Source organism: Danio rerio, chromosome 25 (assembly GCF_049306965.1).
Source record: "Danio rerio strain Tuebingen ecotype United States chromosome 25, GRCz12tu, whole genome shotgun sequence".
Lineage (NCBI taxonomy): Eukaryota > Metazoa > Chordata > Actinopteri > Cypriniformes > Danionidae > Danio > Danio rerio.
In genome coordinates this window covers 24066251-24084220 of record NC_133200.1, presented here as the reverse complement: position 1 = coordinate 24084220, position 17970 = coordinate 24066251, and the positions used below count along the sequence as shown (strand labels likewise).

At 33.9% G+C, this 17970-nt stretch overlaps 1 protein-coding gene across 8 annotated transcripts in view; it reads left to right on the top strand.

Annotated features, from left to right (window-relative positions):
* Window positions 1-16953, top strand: part of mob2a (MOB kinase activator 2a) — an 87414-nt gene extending 70461 nt beyond the window's left edge. For 4 of the 8 annotated variants that reach the window (XR_012399827.1, XR_012399826.1, XR_012399825.1 and 1 more), the window contains exons 2-6: window positions 212-375; window positions 4196-4289; window positions 9797-9921; window positions 12977-14864; window positions 15826-16951. Coding sequence is in view for 4 of the 8 variants with exons in the window: in NM_001430950.1 (NP_001417879.1) it covers window positions 212-375; window positions 4196-4289; window positions 9797-9921; window positions 12977-13248 (655 nt within the window). In the remaining 4 variants the exon portion in view is untranslated. 8 annotated transcript variants of the gene reach the window in all.
* The last annotated feature ends 1017 nt before the right edge of the window (window positions 16954-17970 follow it).

Below are 17970 nucleotides of genomic sequence, written 5' to 3'. Positions count from 1 at the left end.
TGAATGCATCTTTAGGGTTTCACTATTTTGGTGAACACTTTTTTTTTCATGGGAAGGTTAATATTTGCTTAAGTCTGTTTTACTTTTTAAAGTCACAATTTAAACACGGGAAAGATTGAAAATTACTTGTGCATTAATTACAGCTAATGACAGTCACGTCATTAGTCACATCTTTCTCATTTTAACGTGTCCCTCTTTTTTGTTGTTGCAGGAAATCTAAAACGAAGCCCAATGGAAAGAAGGCACCTCCTGAAGAAAAAAAGCACTATTTGGAGCCAGAGTACACAAAAGTGCGAGTTGCGGACTTTGACCTGAAAGATTTGGTGGCGTTACCCACCAAAGAGATAGACCTCAACGAATGGCTTGCCAGCAACAGTGAGTTCACCACCAAAAATGATCAACTTTCATTTGTGTTTACTGTATTTTCAGGCTTGGAGTTGTTGATGATGTTCAGAATTAACCTTTTGTTAGTAGGGAGTTTAGGATATCAGTCAGATTTTAGTGTGTGTTTGCAAAATATTGTGAGCTAAAGCTTTCACTGAGCTCTACCTTAATCCTTGTACAATATTTGAACAAAATGTGTTTTTTCAGACATTTTTACACCTTCAGGGACCTTCACTTTTATAATCCGATCCATTTCAATTACAATTCTGGGAGTCATGATAAATTTCCAAAACAATTCTTGACCAACATTTTTTCCCCCCTATTTCTTCTTCTGTGCATAGATCTTTACATTTTAACCACAATTGGAGTTTCTGTGCTTTTGTTTATGATTTGAATGCATGTACAAAGTGTTTGCAATAGTAATGTATAAATGCTGAGCAATCAAAGCTAACTTTAAGGTGTAAATATTACTACAGTAAACCTCAAACTCTGTAAACAAAACAAATTATGATAATCAAATCTGAGCTTTCAAATAAAGAAATTAGCCATCATTATTCGAATACATATTGCAACATTACAAATTGTGAAGTTGGATGACTACATTAAAACTATGCTAAAACTCTTTCAGATAGGGTGCTAGTGACTTGGATGCACAAGAAAAGAAACCAAAAAGCCTCAACATCCTTACAGTTTTTTTATTTACAATCTCCTCTACTGCTGCTTGTCACGGCACTCATTTTCATGCGTGTTGTTATTCTGACCTGAAGTGACAATGATGCAACCCAAAACTCACATGTGAAAACCACGAGCGTGTGGTTTCCTTGACTATTTTTAATGCGCTTGCGCTCCCCTTGCGTCCCTTGTAACTAGGCGGCCATCAACCGTTTTCTCAGAACATGACAAACAGACAAACCGTTACTACTACCAGTGTGCAGCATTCACTTGGATGATGTGACGGCAGCCACAGGACAACAGGGCCAGTGCGTTCACCACACACCAGCTTTTGGTGGAGTGGAGAGACGGTGATAAAGCCAATTCAGTGGATGGGGATGATTGGGAAGGCATGATCGTAAAGGCCAATCGCGTGAATTTGGTCAGGACACCGGGAAAAATAAAAATTCTGTTATTTATTACTCAACCTCATGTCAATCCAAACTTAAAAGACATTTTCGGAGCATTGATAAGACATTTTAGATTAAATCCATTGAGCTCTTGGATCCACCATAGATGGGATTGGTTCCAAGACGTTCAAGATCCAAAAAAGGGGGCCAAAAATAGTAAAAAATAATAAGATCAACTGTAACGATATGAAGCTCCAAGAACACTTTTGTATGACAAAAAATGGTAAAAACAACTGGTAACACTTTATAATAACTACATATATAAATGACAATTAAAGAGTCAGTTAAATTCTAATAAGGAAAAATGTACACAAACAGCATTATTAATTTGTATTTATTTGAATATACACAAATCAAACTGTATCAAATGAAAAGTAAATCTGTGCAACCTGATCTAAAATAAAATTACTGCAGAGTTTAAACATTGCATCTTTTTATATTGTTAAATTATATGTATTAATTATGTATATTGTTGTTGTTGTTGTTTTATCCAATTTGATGTTGTATTTTGACACTCCTGTTATTCAGCAATGTTTAATATTTACAGTAATTTTACTTTTCATGTGAGATTGCAATGATTATTGTACATTTGATACCGAGCCTTTAATTATCATTTATAAGGGATTTATAAAGCATAAATAATCACTCACTTTAGATAATCCAATCTCACTTTAGATTAGGTCACAAAAATGCATGAGGTTGAGTTAATAAAGAATTTGTTAACTTACATGGTAACCATTAATATATGCCTGAATAATATGTATAAACCTTGATTTCAATAGATTATTCATCATTTACTATCTCATTCTGAATGATCTTAAAAACCTCCAACTACTCTTAAATACAAATGGTTTGTAAATAATGCGATACTTCATTTAGTAATGAAAAATAAATCATTAACTAAGTATGAAAGTACAATTATTAAGCACATTATAAATATGTTTGTTAGTCAAGAATACAGCATTTGTAGCTGCAGATATGAACTGTTTACTAACGTTTATTAATGTGGAGTTAATGCTAAACAAATAATGAATTAACTAGATGCTAACGCTTAATAAATGGTTCATAGTGTGTAGTTATTTTAAAGTGTTACCAAATAACTTTGTCTACGTGTTTTGTGTCAGCAGGTCAGGGTGCACATTAACTTGCGTGTCGCGCTGCTATCTCTTAACTTCTATACATTGTACTAAGACTATATATAGGCAAAGTCATATCTAAATAAATTTTGGATGCACAAAAGGGTTCTTGGAGCTTTACATGGTTACAGTTGGACCACTGAGACCCACTGTATTGTTGGTTGTATTTCTTGACGTTCGTTTCTGTCTATAGAGGATAAGGGAGTTCTCTTATTTCATCTAAAATATCTTAATTTGTGTTCTAAAGATGAACAAAGGTCTCAGGGTGATATATATATATATATATATATATATATATATATATATATATATATATATATATATATATATATATATATTTTTTTTTTTTTTTTTTTTTTTTTTAATTTTATAATTTTAATTTTATAATTTACATTTTTGGCTGACCTGATCCTTAAGCTTTAGCTCCATAGACCCAAAATTGTTGGGTTCTCAACTAAAAATTGTTCACAGAATATAAACATAAATATGAATTGCTGTGACAAGCGAAATGTTTAAAAGTGACAAGGAAAATGAGTAGTTGGTAAGTGCTGCTTATTGACTTGGGGGTTGTTTTGACACTTTTAAAAAAAGCAGAGTTTTGGGCACTTGAATAAATTTTGTTAATTGTGTAATGTGCAGAACATTCTGTTGATATCTATATACACAATTGTAATGCAATCTGGAATACCCTATTGATATACTATATGAAATGGTATATATTTCATGGTTTCCGTCACATTCATTCTTCCATGGCGGGGCGCCACGCCAAAATTCATCCCGCCACGGCCACATTACAGCTTCTCATTCAAAACATTTTATTTTTTTAATAGCGGGTAATAATCGCACCAAAACGTAATAATGGGTAAGTGAATTATAACAGCGCAAACTTTTCTGTAACCGTAGTAGTGCTGTGCGTCATTTGTTTACCCCCTTCAATGTTACGTGCTGACTGGCTGACGGACAGGTGCGTGATGCGTGAGGCAAGCAAACACGACATATAGCCATTTCACTTTACTTCAGGGTGCATTAATATCGCTCTGTAGGTTTATTTGAGAGACATTCATAAATATTCCTAGCAAATCTAATAAATGCAGGAGACATGCTCGTTACATAAATGCACTAAATCGCACTTTAGCAGCATTTATTTGAGAGCGCACAAGATCTGCGCGCTCTTGAAGCGGCTTATATTTGAGGGGACATGCAAAAAGTTTTGTGCACGAGCAGAGGAAATCGGCACGCAAGCAAAGAGATCCGCATGCTGTAGGCTATTACATAAATGCAATCTCAACTTCTAGTACTACGCTCATGACATTTGTCATTGAAATAATGCCACAGATAGATCTGTGTAAAAAAAGGCCTGCTGCCACAGCTGGAAAAAATCCTAGAGGAAACACTGTATTTTAGACAGACTCGCACCATGAGATTGACTATGATAGCCTTAAAATGCTGTCTTTTAGTGTACCCAATATGTTTTGTAACAGCCATTGTTTTCAGCTTTAGTGAAATATTACAGAAAGATTACTGAAAGACAACTTTTTTGTTTGTTCTTTGCAGCAACAACCTTCTTCAATCTCATAAATCTGCAGTATAGCACAATCTCAGAGTTTTGCACTGGGGACACATGTCAAGCCATGACAGCCTATAACACGTAAGTCCTTTCGCTTTCATCTCTTTCTTTCTTTCTTTCTTTCTTTCTTTCAAACATACCTACAAAATCGTCCTTATAGTTAAACTGCTTCTAAATCAGATATTTCTTTAATTAACTTCTTTTATTTTTATCCCATTTAAATTCATCGCAGATCAGCTCACTGACTTTCATAAGAATCTATGTTTCTGGGTCTGATTCGGTTTAAAGCATGACTGGAATAAGAGCTGACACACATTTTACTTGAAGCCAGTGCTTGTTTGCATTTCAGATGTGTTTTGAACAAGAAAATACAAAGGAAGTATTCTCAGAATACACGTTTTGTAAGTCTGTTTGAGACGGAACCAATTAAATGGCCTCAAAGGCCTATAGATAAACATTTCCACTGGCTGGTAAGTTGTTGAGAAGATCAGGGGCAAAATTAAAAAGAAAAGTGAGACTTGGGGTAAATCAATTACATTTTTTGTGACCGAATTTACGTTACAGCTTTAAGAATCCTTTATACAATGATGATGTAGCCAAAAATGGAAAAGTTTTAAACAATCTGCCATCCAATTTAACACTTTTACACATCTGCTAAAAACGCTGTATTACGTATTTGTAGGTATATGTAGAAATTGTAGTGTGTGTTAGATGTATTTCCACTGTTTGTTATTGTGTGAAGCAAATCCACACTTTGCAGATGAACCTTTAGCAAACACTTGAGCAACAATAACACTAGCACGTACTCTATCATTGTTGTGTGTTTGTTCGCTCTTGCCTTTAATCTACACCTCACTAAACACATACCATCATCCTTTTCATCGTTTCGACTTTCATTTTCAGGTGTTTACATGGACATGACAGACAGCAGCTTTGTAATAAAAAAGTTTTCATGAACTACTTTCAGGCCGTTTCCAGATTTTTGTGCTTTTAGTTTTAAAAGCACTGTTGTCATGTAAATGAACAGGCAAAATCCAAAGAAGGTTTCCAGTTTTTTGGCTGAAAACATTTCGTATAAATGAGCCCTTAGGGCTCTTGACTGACTGTTTTGCACATTTGATGATGATTATAATAGTTAAATAATGATAATAATAATCACTGTGGGCGTCATGCTGGCACAGTGGGTAGCATGATCATCTCACAGCAAGAAGGTCGCTAGTTTGAGCCTCGGCTGGGTCAGTTGTCATTTCTGTTTAGAGTTAGCATGTTCTCCCTGTGTTTCCTCTGAGTGCTTCGGTTTGCACAGTCCAAAGACATGCGCTATAGGTGAATTGGGTGAGCTAAATTGTCTGTAGTGTATGTATGTGTGTGAATGAGTGTGTATGAATGTTTCCCAGTGATGGGTTGCGGCTGGAAGGGCAATTGCTGTGTAAAGCATATGCTGGATAAGTTGACGGTTCATTCTGGTGTGGTGACACCAGATTAATAAAAAGACTAAGCCAAAAGGAAAATTAATATAAAAATGTACAATATAAATAAAGTAACTATATAAAACATTAATAAAACTTTTTCTTTTGTTAATATTTATATTTATTTTTCTTTATTGTTTATTTATTTAATTTACATATATTTAACAACTTACATATTGTTGCTGTTATGAATATAAATATAATAGAGAAAATCTTTTTTTTCTATTTACAACAGTTAATTTAAATAATAATGCAATAACAACAACTTTTGTTGTGATATTAATCAAACATATACATACTTCTATTAATTATTATCTCTTGTTTATTAATTAGGAATGTTTAAAATAAGTATTCATGATTTGTTATAATTTCAGTTATTCTATTTATTTGAAGTGTTTTTAACATTTTTAAAAAGTGTAACGACGAATGTAAAGTTTTTACAGTTTTTTTAATAGTAATGTTGTTACTACTGTAAAAAATAAAAAAATAAAAAAATTACATTAGTACTTAAAGCAGGGAAAATTGAACATGCCATCATTTTTCGCAGAAAACATTTCTAAAGATGCTGTTGACTTTACACCAGATGTTGGTAACAACCAAAGAATTCCATTTATGCAAATAAAACTAATTTAATAAGTTCACAAATTAAGTTATCCGAAATATGACACAGGGAAACTATGACACAGGGAAAAAGTGTTAAACACATGAAGAAAGAGAAATATAAAAAGGTAGTGAAAGCCCAGACAGCAGCTGAAATCTCTCAGTAGTTCTTCAGCAACCTTCTGTCCTTCCTCATTGTAAGTTAATATTCACTGCTTCAGTCCAACATCTACATTAGCAGGATGATGAAAATGAAACCAGGGTGGATATTTCAGCATGACAATGATCCAAAATACAGCCAAGAAACTCTCAAATGCTTTCAGAGAAAGAAAATTAAGCTGTAGAATGGCCTAACCAATCCCCTGATTTGTGATCTAATTCTCTTTAACTATTTTTATTAAATAATTCAGCCTTATTCATTTGACCAAATCCATAGGTTTTAATCATATGCAGCGGTCTTTCAGAAAATTTTCCTAACGTTAGAAATCACCCTAAAGACATGTACATTCCCACAGGTAACAGTGTTGACTTTTTAAAAATGTTTGCTTAACCCGTTCACCCTGTTTAGTCGGCACAACGCCTGGGTGTGAATCGCTGAATTCACTAACTGACCCTGTAAAACCAGATACATGACTATTCATTGCAGAAGCTAAAAGACAAGAATTAGCAACACACAAAAAGCAAACAATTACGTACTCACCCCAGGCATACCACAAAGGGCAAGGATGGGTGCGCTTGTCCAACCGCAAGCCGCATTTTCCATCACCTCTGGTTTTCAGTTGATGAGAAGACACAGGAAAGGGAAGGGACTGTGAAGCACACATAAATGTGATTACTATGTTTCATTTTCATTTATTTATTGTTGATGCTTTTAATAGTATGCCTATACACAGGAGAAAAAGTATAGAAGCTTTTTTTTGTAGCTTATATTAAAATTTAAATTAATGGAGAAATGATTAAACGACTAAGGGGCAGAGCACACAAAACATGATTTTACATTCCAAAAATGCGCGCCACACCGCCTTTTTTTGTGGAAGTGCGAATTTTTATTTATTTTATTTTTTCTTACGTCACCAGGCAGTGACTGAATCAGCTGCGTATTGTGTTTGAATGTTGCTGTTTATATTGTTATTATTGTAATATTTAATATTATTGTGATATTTAATGTTTGTAAAGTAATACAGCTCTGGATAACTTAAAACAGTGGCCACTAGTCTCTCCACCATCTTTAGAAGTCTCTGTAGTTGTCTTGACAACACAAACACTGCTGTCGCCTCAAAAATTCCCCGCCTCTGCTTTTATTTGATTGGAGAATAAACCTGATTGACGTAACACGCTTTTTCACTCAGAGTTTGCGCAACGTCAAAAAAAACAAGGCGCAGAAGGCGGTTAAATGCGAGGTGCGTAGGGTGCATAAGCAGCGTGCAAAACGCTCTCGACCGTTAGTAAATTATTCAATATAGGTGTCTCCCTATGTAAAAAGCACATTCGATGTGATTGACCCCTAGGAATAATCAAAGAAAATACATAATGGATTATCAGTCAATTAATAATTGTATAGTATTTTAAATAATAGTCTAAAAATAATTATGGTTATAAAATAATAATTAGTTATAATCAGAATTTGTAAAAACAAAAACTTTAATAATAAATAAATGAATAATAATAAATTAACTAATAAATAATTAACATAACTTATTTAAATGCGCTTCTCTGGATATTTTGTTGCTATTCTGTCTCTCAAAGTTAAGATCATTACAATTATAGACTAATACTTTCTTTGTCAGTGGGCAAACATACAAAATCAGCAGGGGATCATATACCTTTCCCCTCACTGTACACTGTATAAAAAAAAAAATAAATAAATAAAACGTAATTTTATGGTTTATTTCTGGCAGCTTGGGTGCCGGAAAAAAAAGTAAAATAACGGCCATTAAATTACAGAAATTTACTGTAAAATAATGGGCATCAAATTACAGAAATTTCCTTAAATTTACATATCTGGTAAATTTCTGTTATTTAACCTCTGTGTCTTTACAGTAACTTTCTGTAAATTAATGGCCATTATTTTACTTTTTTTTTCCAGCACCCCAGATTTTTTTTCTTTAGTATATATATATATATATATATATATATATATATATATATATATATATATATATATATATATATATATATATATATATATATATATATATATATATATGTATATATATATATATGTTATTATTATTATTATTATTATAATTCCCACAATATAATTTTAGGAGAATTGTAGATATTTATACATTTATTTGTTTGACATTTCAGAAAATCACACATAAAAAGGGCTCTAAATACATTTTTGCAGTGATGCCATAAAAACAACTTTTATTGTTCGATTTTTAAAAGAGAAAAAAACATTTTTATATCTTAAAAGACATTTTTATTATATCTACTTTTACTATAAAGAGCTTTACGTGGAATATTCTTCACAGAACCACTGATGCCAATATAGAACTTTTTTTTGTCTGTATTTTGTATCAGACAAAATACTATAATCCTACTATATATATCTTCTGGAGAACCTCTTGTTTTCTTACAAAAATGTATATATAAAAATGCTGAAGTCAATATTATAGTAGATCCCTTGAATTTCTTTCAGTTGTCTACAGAACAAGCCACTGTTGCTCAATGGCAACCTAACTTGCCCAGTTAACCCAATGTGTTAAATCGACAAAATGCACTAGTGTTTTGCAAATTACCTAGTAATATATGTACTGCCATCATGGCAAAAACAAAAGAAATTGGTTAATTTGCTACTAAAACTATTATGTTTAAAATTCTTTATCATTCTAAAGGAAATAAAATAATTTTCTCTTCAACTGATACACTCTTGTATATTGTTTGTCAAATTAAGTTAGAATTAAACAGATTAAATAACATAAAAAGAGCAAAAGCAAGAGAGTAATCATAAAGAAATATCTTTAAAAAATTCTACTTGTATCTAATTTTAAATAAATTAAAAAAATGAATAATAGGTTTGTATTAAATTAAAAAGTTATTTTTATTGCAGTGTTGTTCTAATTTATCACAATCGCCAACAGTTGGACCTGCTCTTAGATCAGTAGCACGTCATTTATAGACATTCGAGAACATTTAGAAATTTGCGGGTTTTCCGATCACCATTTATTTGGCTGTCCATTCATCCTTGTTTACGTACCAGTTGGGCTTTAGTTTACCATGGCGGTTATTTCAGTTAAGGTTTAGTGGTTGAGTGGTTTTTATTTGGTTTGGTGTTTGAGTCCTGCTGTAGGGTCAGTTATGCGGACAGTCTGCATTCCAGGAGATTTGTAATGTCTACATTCCCTCGAACCCATGCTAGCCTCCCAAACTGACTTTCGTGATGCACAGTCCTTCTTAAAAAGGTGACGGCGGCTGCATTCCAGTTGCTTTAACAGTAAAGTGTTGAACATAATGTGTGTAAAAAGTGACTCACAAAAAGGTAAATTTCCCTGTTTGTCATCTTTTTTTCCACAGAATATACTACTGGTATGACGAAAGGGGAAAGAAGACAAAGTGCACAGCGCCTCAGTATGTCGACCTCGTCATGACGTTTGTGCAGAAATTAGTGACGGATGAAGAAATCTTTCCCACAAAATATGGTGAGTGTGTGTGTAATCGGTGCCCTCTTTTCGTCATAATGGAAAACTACGAGATTAGATCTTCTTGAAGTTTGATGTGAAATGTCCTGGACCACTGCTACCCTCCTGGGTTCATAATGTGCAATGAGCCTTGTGAATAAACATATATGTTTACTTTTGGCAATATTTATGCTGTTGTAAAAAAGATATATATATAATTAAACAATAATACAATAATAATTTATATATATATATATATATATATATATATATATATATATATATATATATATATATATATATATATATATATATATATATGGTCTAACGAATCACAAATCTTTTAATTTTTTTAGTCATGGATCAGACCATTTTTTGGATCTGCCAAAGAGGAGACAATGTAATTTGCTTTCTATTTATTACCAATTACAGTACTGCAAGAAACTTTTTGGTTTCATAAAATAAAATAAAATGGAGAAATAATCAGCTGAGCAAAAATAAATAGTAAAATATTCAGGACTGTAAAAAATTCCCTTTTACTTCTACTGTTGCTGGTTATGCTAAATGTATAAATCTACCATCATCTTTTGTACAGCCCATATTTGTTTTTAATCAAATTTTCAATAAATGATTTGGTTATTCACTCATAAAACTTTGTTTCATTGCTAGATGAATAATTTTTTTAAAGAATTGAGTGGCATATTTTTTGATGGCTGGTTGTCGCCACCTATTGGTTAAATAATATAATTTCTGCCTACAACTTTCATTTTTGAGCATATGGCAGTAATTTTAATCTTTACCATAAACAACAGTGGTTTTATCTAAACTATAAAATGTTATCCCAGTACTTCTAGGTTATTTGACTTTTTGTAACTTCATAACTAAATCAAGCCTAAATACTGAATATCTTTCATGATTTTTGGGTTTCTCAAACACAAGTTTGATTCAATGCAGCGATTCAAAGGATTAATAAACATATGCAAATCACCATCATTTATAATTTATGTTGCGTGGGTGCTGAGATCACGATATTTTACTGATTAATCGTGCAGCTTACACTGAATGCATTAATGCAGGCTAAACAATTAGTGACAAAAAAACACCTTGAATAACCAAAGAAACCCACCACATCCTGAAAACCCGACCACAACTTCTTTCATCTTCATTATATTTACAGGAAAGCCTAAATGCTTTCATACATGTGATTTAAATGACGCGAGAGACGATCTTTCTGCAATCATTAATAATTTAGGATTAATCTACAAGTACAAAAAATGTTTGTTGTGATTCATACAAATCATGTATCGACTGTTCAACCTAGCCATTACAGCCCAAATATATACTATCAAGGACATTTTCTAAGTATTTGCGAAAATATTTTTTCTTCTGGATAAAAGTGCAATTCATGAGCCTCCTTAAAGTGATAGTTCACCCAAAAAATTACATTTACTCACCCTAAAATGAATTAAATTAGGGCTGAACAATATATATTTTTGAGCATGTCTATCCTAATCTACATATCCGCAATAATCTATTGTAGGATTAGATGAATTACTTAAGATTAAAAGATAAAGATATTATAAGATATATATATATATATATATATATTTTATTATTTATACTATTATGACCATGTTGTTACATTTGATTGTTCAATTTGTGTATTTGAAATCTCCCCAGAACACATTAAAACATTTATTAATTTTTCTTTGGCTTAGTCCCATTATCAGTCAGGGGTCGCTACAGCGGAATGAACCGCCAACTTATCTAGCATATGTTTTACACAGCAGATGTCATTCCAGCTGCAACCCAGTACTGGGAAACACTCATACACTACAGCCAAGTCTCGTTTATCCAATTCACTTTATTTAATTCTTGCTGTGAGGTGAAAGTGCTAACCACTGAGCCACTTCGCCGCCAACCATAAAACATTGTTTATTTATTTTTGCTTGTAATGTTGTGTTAGTGGTATGGACAAAGGATTTTTTTACTGATTGTCCTTAAAGAATGTCTGTAAAGGGTTCAATATCTGAAGAGGTTGTTTTGAACACTGGAGTACCCCTAGGCTGTGTGATATCACCTGCATTATTTTCGATGTACATAAGTGAAATGCATATTTCTGAAAGCAATATTACCCTATAAGTATGCTGATGACATGGACTGGCTGTGGTCGGACTTATGGTCAAAGGAAAAGAAGAAGCTAGAGTTGTGCGAGTCGACGAAAGTGTTTTGTCACTTATTGCTTTAAATACTAAGGAACTAATTATAAGAATAGGGAAGGGCAGCCTATATGTCATCCAGTTATGATTGAGGGTCAACATGTGGAGACTGTAAACTATTTTAAGTATCTGGGAATTATTTTTGATACTGGCTTAAATTTTGGTGAACATGCAGACTATATCTACAAGAAGGCAACACAGAGACTTTAAAAAAAAATGTTTTAATGTTAGTAAGAGTATTCTGAGGTAGGTTTGAGGTACCAGTCTGGTTGAAAGTATTATCTCCTATAATATTTCTTGCTGGTAAGTCTTGGAGCTAGAAGCAAGTAAATACTTGCAAAGATCATTAATATGGCTAAGATCATAATGGATCCCTAGAAGCAGCTTATGGAACTGTATACAAACCAGACCAGCCTTACAGATAGTTCAGCACTCAACTCATCCTCTTTATTATGAATTTTAATAGCTTACTTCCGGTTGATGATACAGAGTACACACAGCAAAAACAAATATTTTTAAGAAATCTTTAATACCGTCTGCCATTACCCTACTGAATAAATGACCATGAAGTAGATTGTATGTCTAGAGATGTGTGTTGGTTATTCTGTGGTGTAGGAAGCTTTGTGTTTGTGCTCTGTGTTTGTGTTTTTGTATGTGTGATGTTTGAGAGGCCAAAAATGTATTTCTTTATTTATTTACCAGATTCTTCCAATATCATGTAGCCCTAGTTCACTTTATCACAACTGATTAAATCTAGAAAAGTATGCTTACTGTATGACATTCATTTATAAAGAATTAAATAATAAAAAATGAAATCAATCAATTATACAAATATAATTGTCTCAATTTCTTTTCAGGCAAAGACTTTCCTAACTCGTTCGAGTCTCTGGTGAAGAAGGTCTGTCGGTATCTGTTCCACGTGCTGGCGCACATCTACTGGGCTCACTTTAAAGAGATTGTGGCTTTGGACCTGCAGGGACACTTGAACACACTGTACGCACATTTCATCGTCTTTATCAGGGAATTCAACCTGATTGACCCCAAGGAGACCTGCATCATGGACGACCTGTCGGAGGTGCTGTGCGCCCCGCTGCCCCCCACTGCACACAATCACGTCACCGAGAGATGAGCCTAAACGTCTCATTCATGAAGCTCCTCGATCAAAAAAAAAAAGGGAGGGGGGGATGATGACAAAAAAGTAAGGACAAGCCCCTCCATCACTACTCCTCAGCCTCTTGATAATCAAAAGGTGGGGATGAGGGCCGGTAGTCTGCAATTCTTGTACCAGCACAGATTGGTGTGAATGTTTCCTACAGGACAAAACAATCTGTCTCCATTGTCATTTATATAGGAACAAGTTATATTTTATTTTGCTTTTTTATTGTTATTATTATTGTTTTGCGCATGCGCTCTTGGAGTTTTTTTTATTATGATTTGATTTTAGGGAATGGTATTTCAGCTGCGCTCTCATCAGTGCCTTGGATATATAGCAAAGGTATTGTCTGTTTATATGCAACAATGTTTAGGAATTTATCATCGACCTCTGGCTCCCCCTTGTGGAGGGAGTGAAGTCCCAAACCGACTGACTGTTCGTAATCTCTGCAGCTTTATTTTACATAAAACTGTGACAGACTAGTGCAAAGTCTCGTGCATTTATATCCCAAGTCATCATCCACTTCCTATTTTTCCTATTATCCACTTCCTATTATTTTTACTTTTTAACCTTTCTTTTAATAATGGTGACATCGAAGCCTGTTTCTGCCACTGAATAATACTAATAATATATAGGCTTATGTATGTATGTATATATGTGTATATATATATATAGTCACAACTTTCTTAATGGAATTACGAGTGAAAAAGTCTGATTTCCAATATAAACTTGCTTCTGAGGAAAAAGTTTTGCTACTTAAAGACAATCGCAAAAGTCAAAATTGAGTTCTTTTCCCTCAGAATCAAGAGATGTATGATAACGTGAAATAGTGAGTTTTAACTTTTAAAGTCTGCTTGAACTAGAAGTTGCTGAGACTTGTTTGAGATAATTCAGTATGTTGATGCACTTCCACCTGAAACGGAATATTGAGTAGGGGGCGGGGCTTTCTACTTCTGCATCATTCATTCGAAGCAAACTAAATGTGAGAGGGGCGTGGTTAAGAATATTGTGGCTGAAGTCAACAACATGTTTTTTCCATGAATTAGCGTGCATGGATTAATGGGCTGTATGCACAGCTAGTGTTTTTCAGCCAATGATGAACATCCGGTGAAAGCTTTATGTGACTATTTTCAATTTCATAAGGTTCCTTTTACTTCATCGACTTTATAATGTTATTCAAATATAATCAATTGACTTAAGCACTCATTTGTTTTTTAAAGCGTAAAACGAGATGAAAGACCTTTTAAACGCAGGCGCTATCATTAGGAGCAGGCTAGCGTGAAAATCACTTTTTTAAAAGAAATCAGATCTTGAACGCAGCAATTTTCAATGGGATGACTATTATTCCTGCTAAAAAAAACTGCTTAAACCAGCCCAGCCTGTTTTTAAAGTGGTTTTGGACATCTCCAGGCTGGTTTCAATCCATTTGCAGCCTGGTCTTAGCTGGTCGAGCTGGAAAAAAAGACCAGCTACATACAGCTAAAACCAGCCAAACAGCTTAGGCTGGTTTAAGCAGTTTTTTTTAGCAGGGTAACCGGAAACCCTTGGGCTTGCTGACTGAAATGTTAAAGTCTGTGTGCATGTACTCCATTGTTCACCTAAGCAGGGGTGTCCAGACTCGATCCTGGATGGCCGGTGTCCTCGAGAGTTGAGCTCCAACCCTAATCAAACACACCTGAACCAGCTAATCAAGTTCTTAAGCTACGGTCACACTGGGCTTTTCCTCCCATAGACTTCTATTCATACGCACGTGAATGCGTCAAGTTTCACAGGTTGCTGCGGTGCAAAGTTCGAGCTTGGTGACCTCTGACCTGCGAAATCGCATTACTTGACTGCATGGGACCAATCGAGGATCAAAACATGATCGCTCTGGACAGAAATTTAAAACATGGAGCAATTGCTCGCTGTTTTTAAATGGCTAATAAGCTTGTTTAATCCCGCCCCTTTTCGCAGCGCCGCACGACAAAATATGGCATGATCAAGCATTAAGCTGCGGTCACACTAGAGTTTGTGTGAAATTTAAAAGATGGAGCAATCGCTCGCTTTTAAAAATGTCTATAGCTCCGGTCACACTGGGCTTTTCCTCCCATAGACTTGCATTCATACGCATGCGAATACGTCAGACCGGAAACGCAGGGTCATGCGTCAAGTTTAGCAGGTTGCTGCGGAGCAAAGTTCAATCTTGGTGAACTCTGACCTGCGAAATCGTATCACTTGACTGCGTGAGACCAATCAAGGATCAAAACATGACATCTCTGGACAGAAATTTAAAACATGGAGCAATCGCTCGCTTTTTTAATGCCTGAAAATCTTGTTTATTCCTAGCCAATTTCGCTGCGCCGCACGACAGAATTTCGCATGCTCAAACTCTTATGTGACTGCAGCTTATTAAGCTTGTTCAATCCCGCCCCTTTTTGTAGCGCTGCACAACAGAATAATGCATGCTTAAACTCTTATGTGACCGCAGCTTAAGATGTACTAGAAGCTTCTGTGCAGGTGTGTTAAAGCAAGTTGGAACTAAAATCTGCAGGACACTGGCCCTCCATTATCGAGTTTGGACACCCCTGACCTAAAGATTAACCAAACATATTAAGTTTTGACTTCACACAGACTTTGAAATCACAATTAGTTCACATTATCTTTTAAGAAATTCTAAGATACAAAGTAACAAATGTGTGACGATAACGGTTACAAGTTTTGAGAAAACAACCAGCCAAATGGTAATTTTCCCGCGTATTACATGGCTGCTAGTTAAAAAAAATAAATAAATAAACAAGTAGAGACAAAACACCTACCTTTAATCAAACGTAAAGGATGAAAAATGGCTCAATCCGTTCCGTATTATTCAGTCACAATATGGCGCCAAAAAGTCCAGCGGCCTCAGAGATGAGCTTAGAACTAAGCATGTGGATATACTCACTAACGGTCAGGATTTGAAGTACCCGGATGAGCTTGTGTTATTAGCATCAGCAGTTGTTATCTGTGAGTAATATACCTTGAAATGTTCTAAGTGACCAATCAGAATCAAGTATTTTACAATTAGCGTTTCTGAAAGGGAAAAATCCTAAATTGCAAGATGCTAATTGTGATTTAATATCTAAAAATTGCAGTTCTGAGAAAGAAACTCATAGCTGGGATTTAAAATATAAGCCTTATTTTATTATTCTGTGGCAGAAATTATCTGATGTTCCCAGTAATGCTCTTGGGGAAGTCTGGACTTGCTCTGTAGTTTTTTGACAAGGATATTAGCGATATCTGCTTCTCTGCGCCCTCAGAGAGATGCTGCAGACACTGACACATAATTGTTGCATGGCAGTAGACTTGCTGTGTTGCATTGATGAGAAAAGCACATCTCCAATGCTGAAACACTTTTTTTTTATTTCTCCCTTTTTTTCTAAATGATCAGAGGTCATGATTATTGTGGCAGCCCACTTGTGTAGAAAATGCACACTAAGTTTTTTTTCTCTCCAAGGAAATGAATTGTAACAATATAAAAAAAAACAATAATTGCCTTTAGTGAGAGAGCATCTCTCCTACTTATTTTATTTATTTTATACTTTATTTGCAGAGTTATTTGGTTCTTGCTTTCTTTTATGTATTTTAATTATCTAAGTTAAAAGCCACTCAATATTTTAAAGCTCTGCGAAATATAATCGAATAAAATCAAGAAATGCCATGTTACCTTAGTGTGTGTTGTTTATTTCTGAGGACGTTTTGGTTGAAACATTCTATAAAATATCCATAACGTCCAACCACCTCCAAATCACACCTGCTGATAGTCTCTAGTAGTCTTGAACACCTTAATTATTTGGATCAGCTGTGTTTGATTAGGGTTGGGGCAAAACTGCAGAGCTGCGGCCCTTCAGCATTTGAGTTTTAGATCCATGGTTTAAAGACTGTAACTTAAAATTTAATTTTGTTTGCTTTATTGCCAACTAACAAAAAACAAACTAAAATGTGAAATGTTTCAATGAAATGTAAAAATATCTTCTTTTTTTTGTACGTACTGTCACCCGAGATATAGCGGTCAATGCCGACATTAGTGAGTAAATAAAGGCAACAGCAGATTCTGCTTGACTAGTGTATTCAGCATTGAACCACACTGTGGTATAAATGTTTTTTTATTTTTTATTTTAATAAGTTAGCATTTAAAATTATACACTGTAAAAAAAAAATATATATATATATTTTACAATTTTTTTCTGGCGACTGGTAACCCCGTAAAATAACAGCCGTTAAATTACAGAAATTTACAGTAAAATAATAGATATTAAATTACAGAAATTTACCAGAAATTTAAATTCAAGGAAATTTCTATAATTTTATGTCTGTTATTTTACGGTATTTTTTGTAATTTAACGGACGTTATATATATATTTATTATATATATAATTTCTTTTTTTTAATTTTGTAATTTTTGTAAAAAAAAAAAATAAAAAAAACTGTAATTTTTCTGTTTATTTCCGGCAACTGGAAAAAGTTTAAAATAATAGCAGTTAAATTACAGAAACTTACCAGAAAAATAAATTTAAGGAAATTTCTGTAATTTAGTATCCGTTATTTAACGGTATGTTTCTGTAATTTAACTGTCGTTATTTTACTTTTTCCGGCACTCCAACTGCCGGAAATAAACCGTAAAATTATGGATTTTTTTATAGTGCAGTTAATATGATTTAAAGTAATGTCTTGATTTATTTT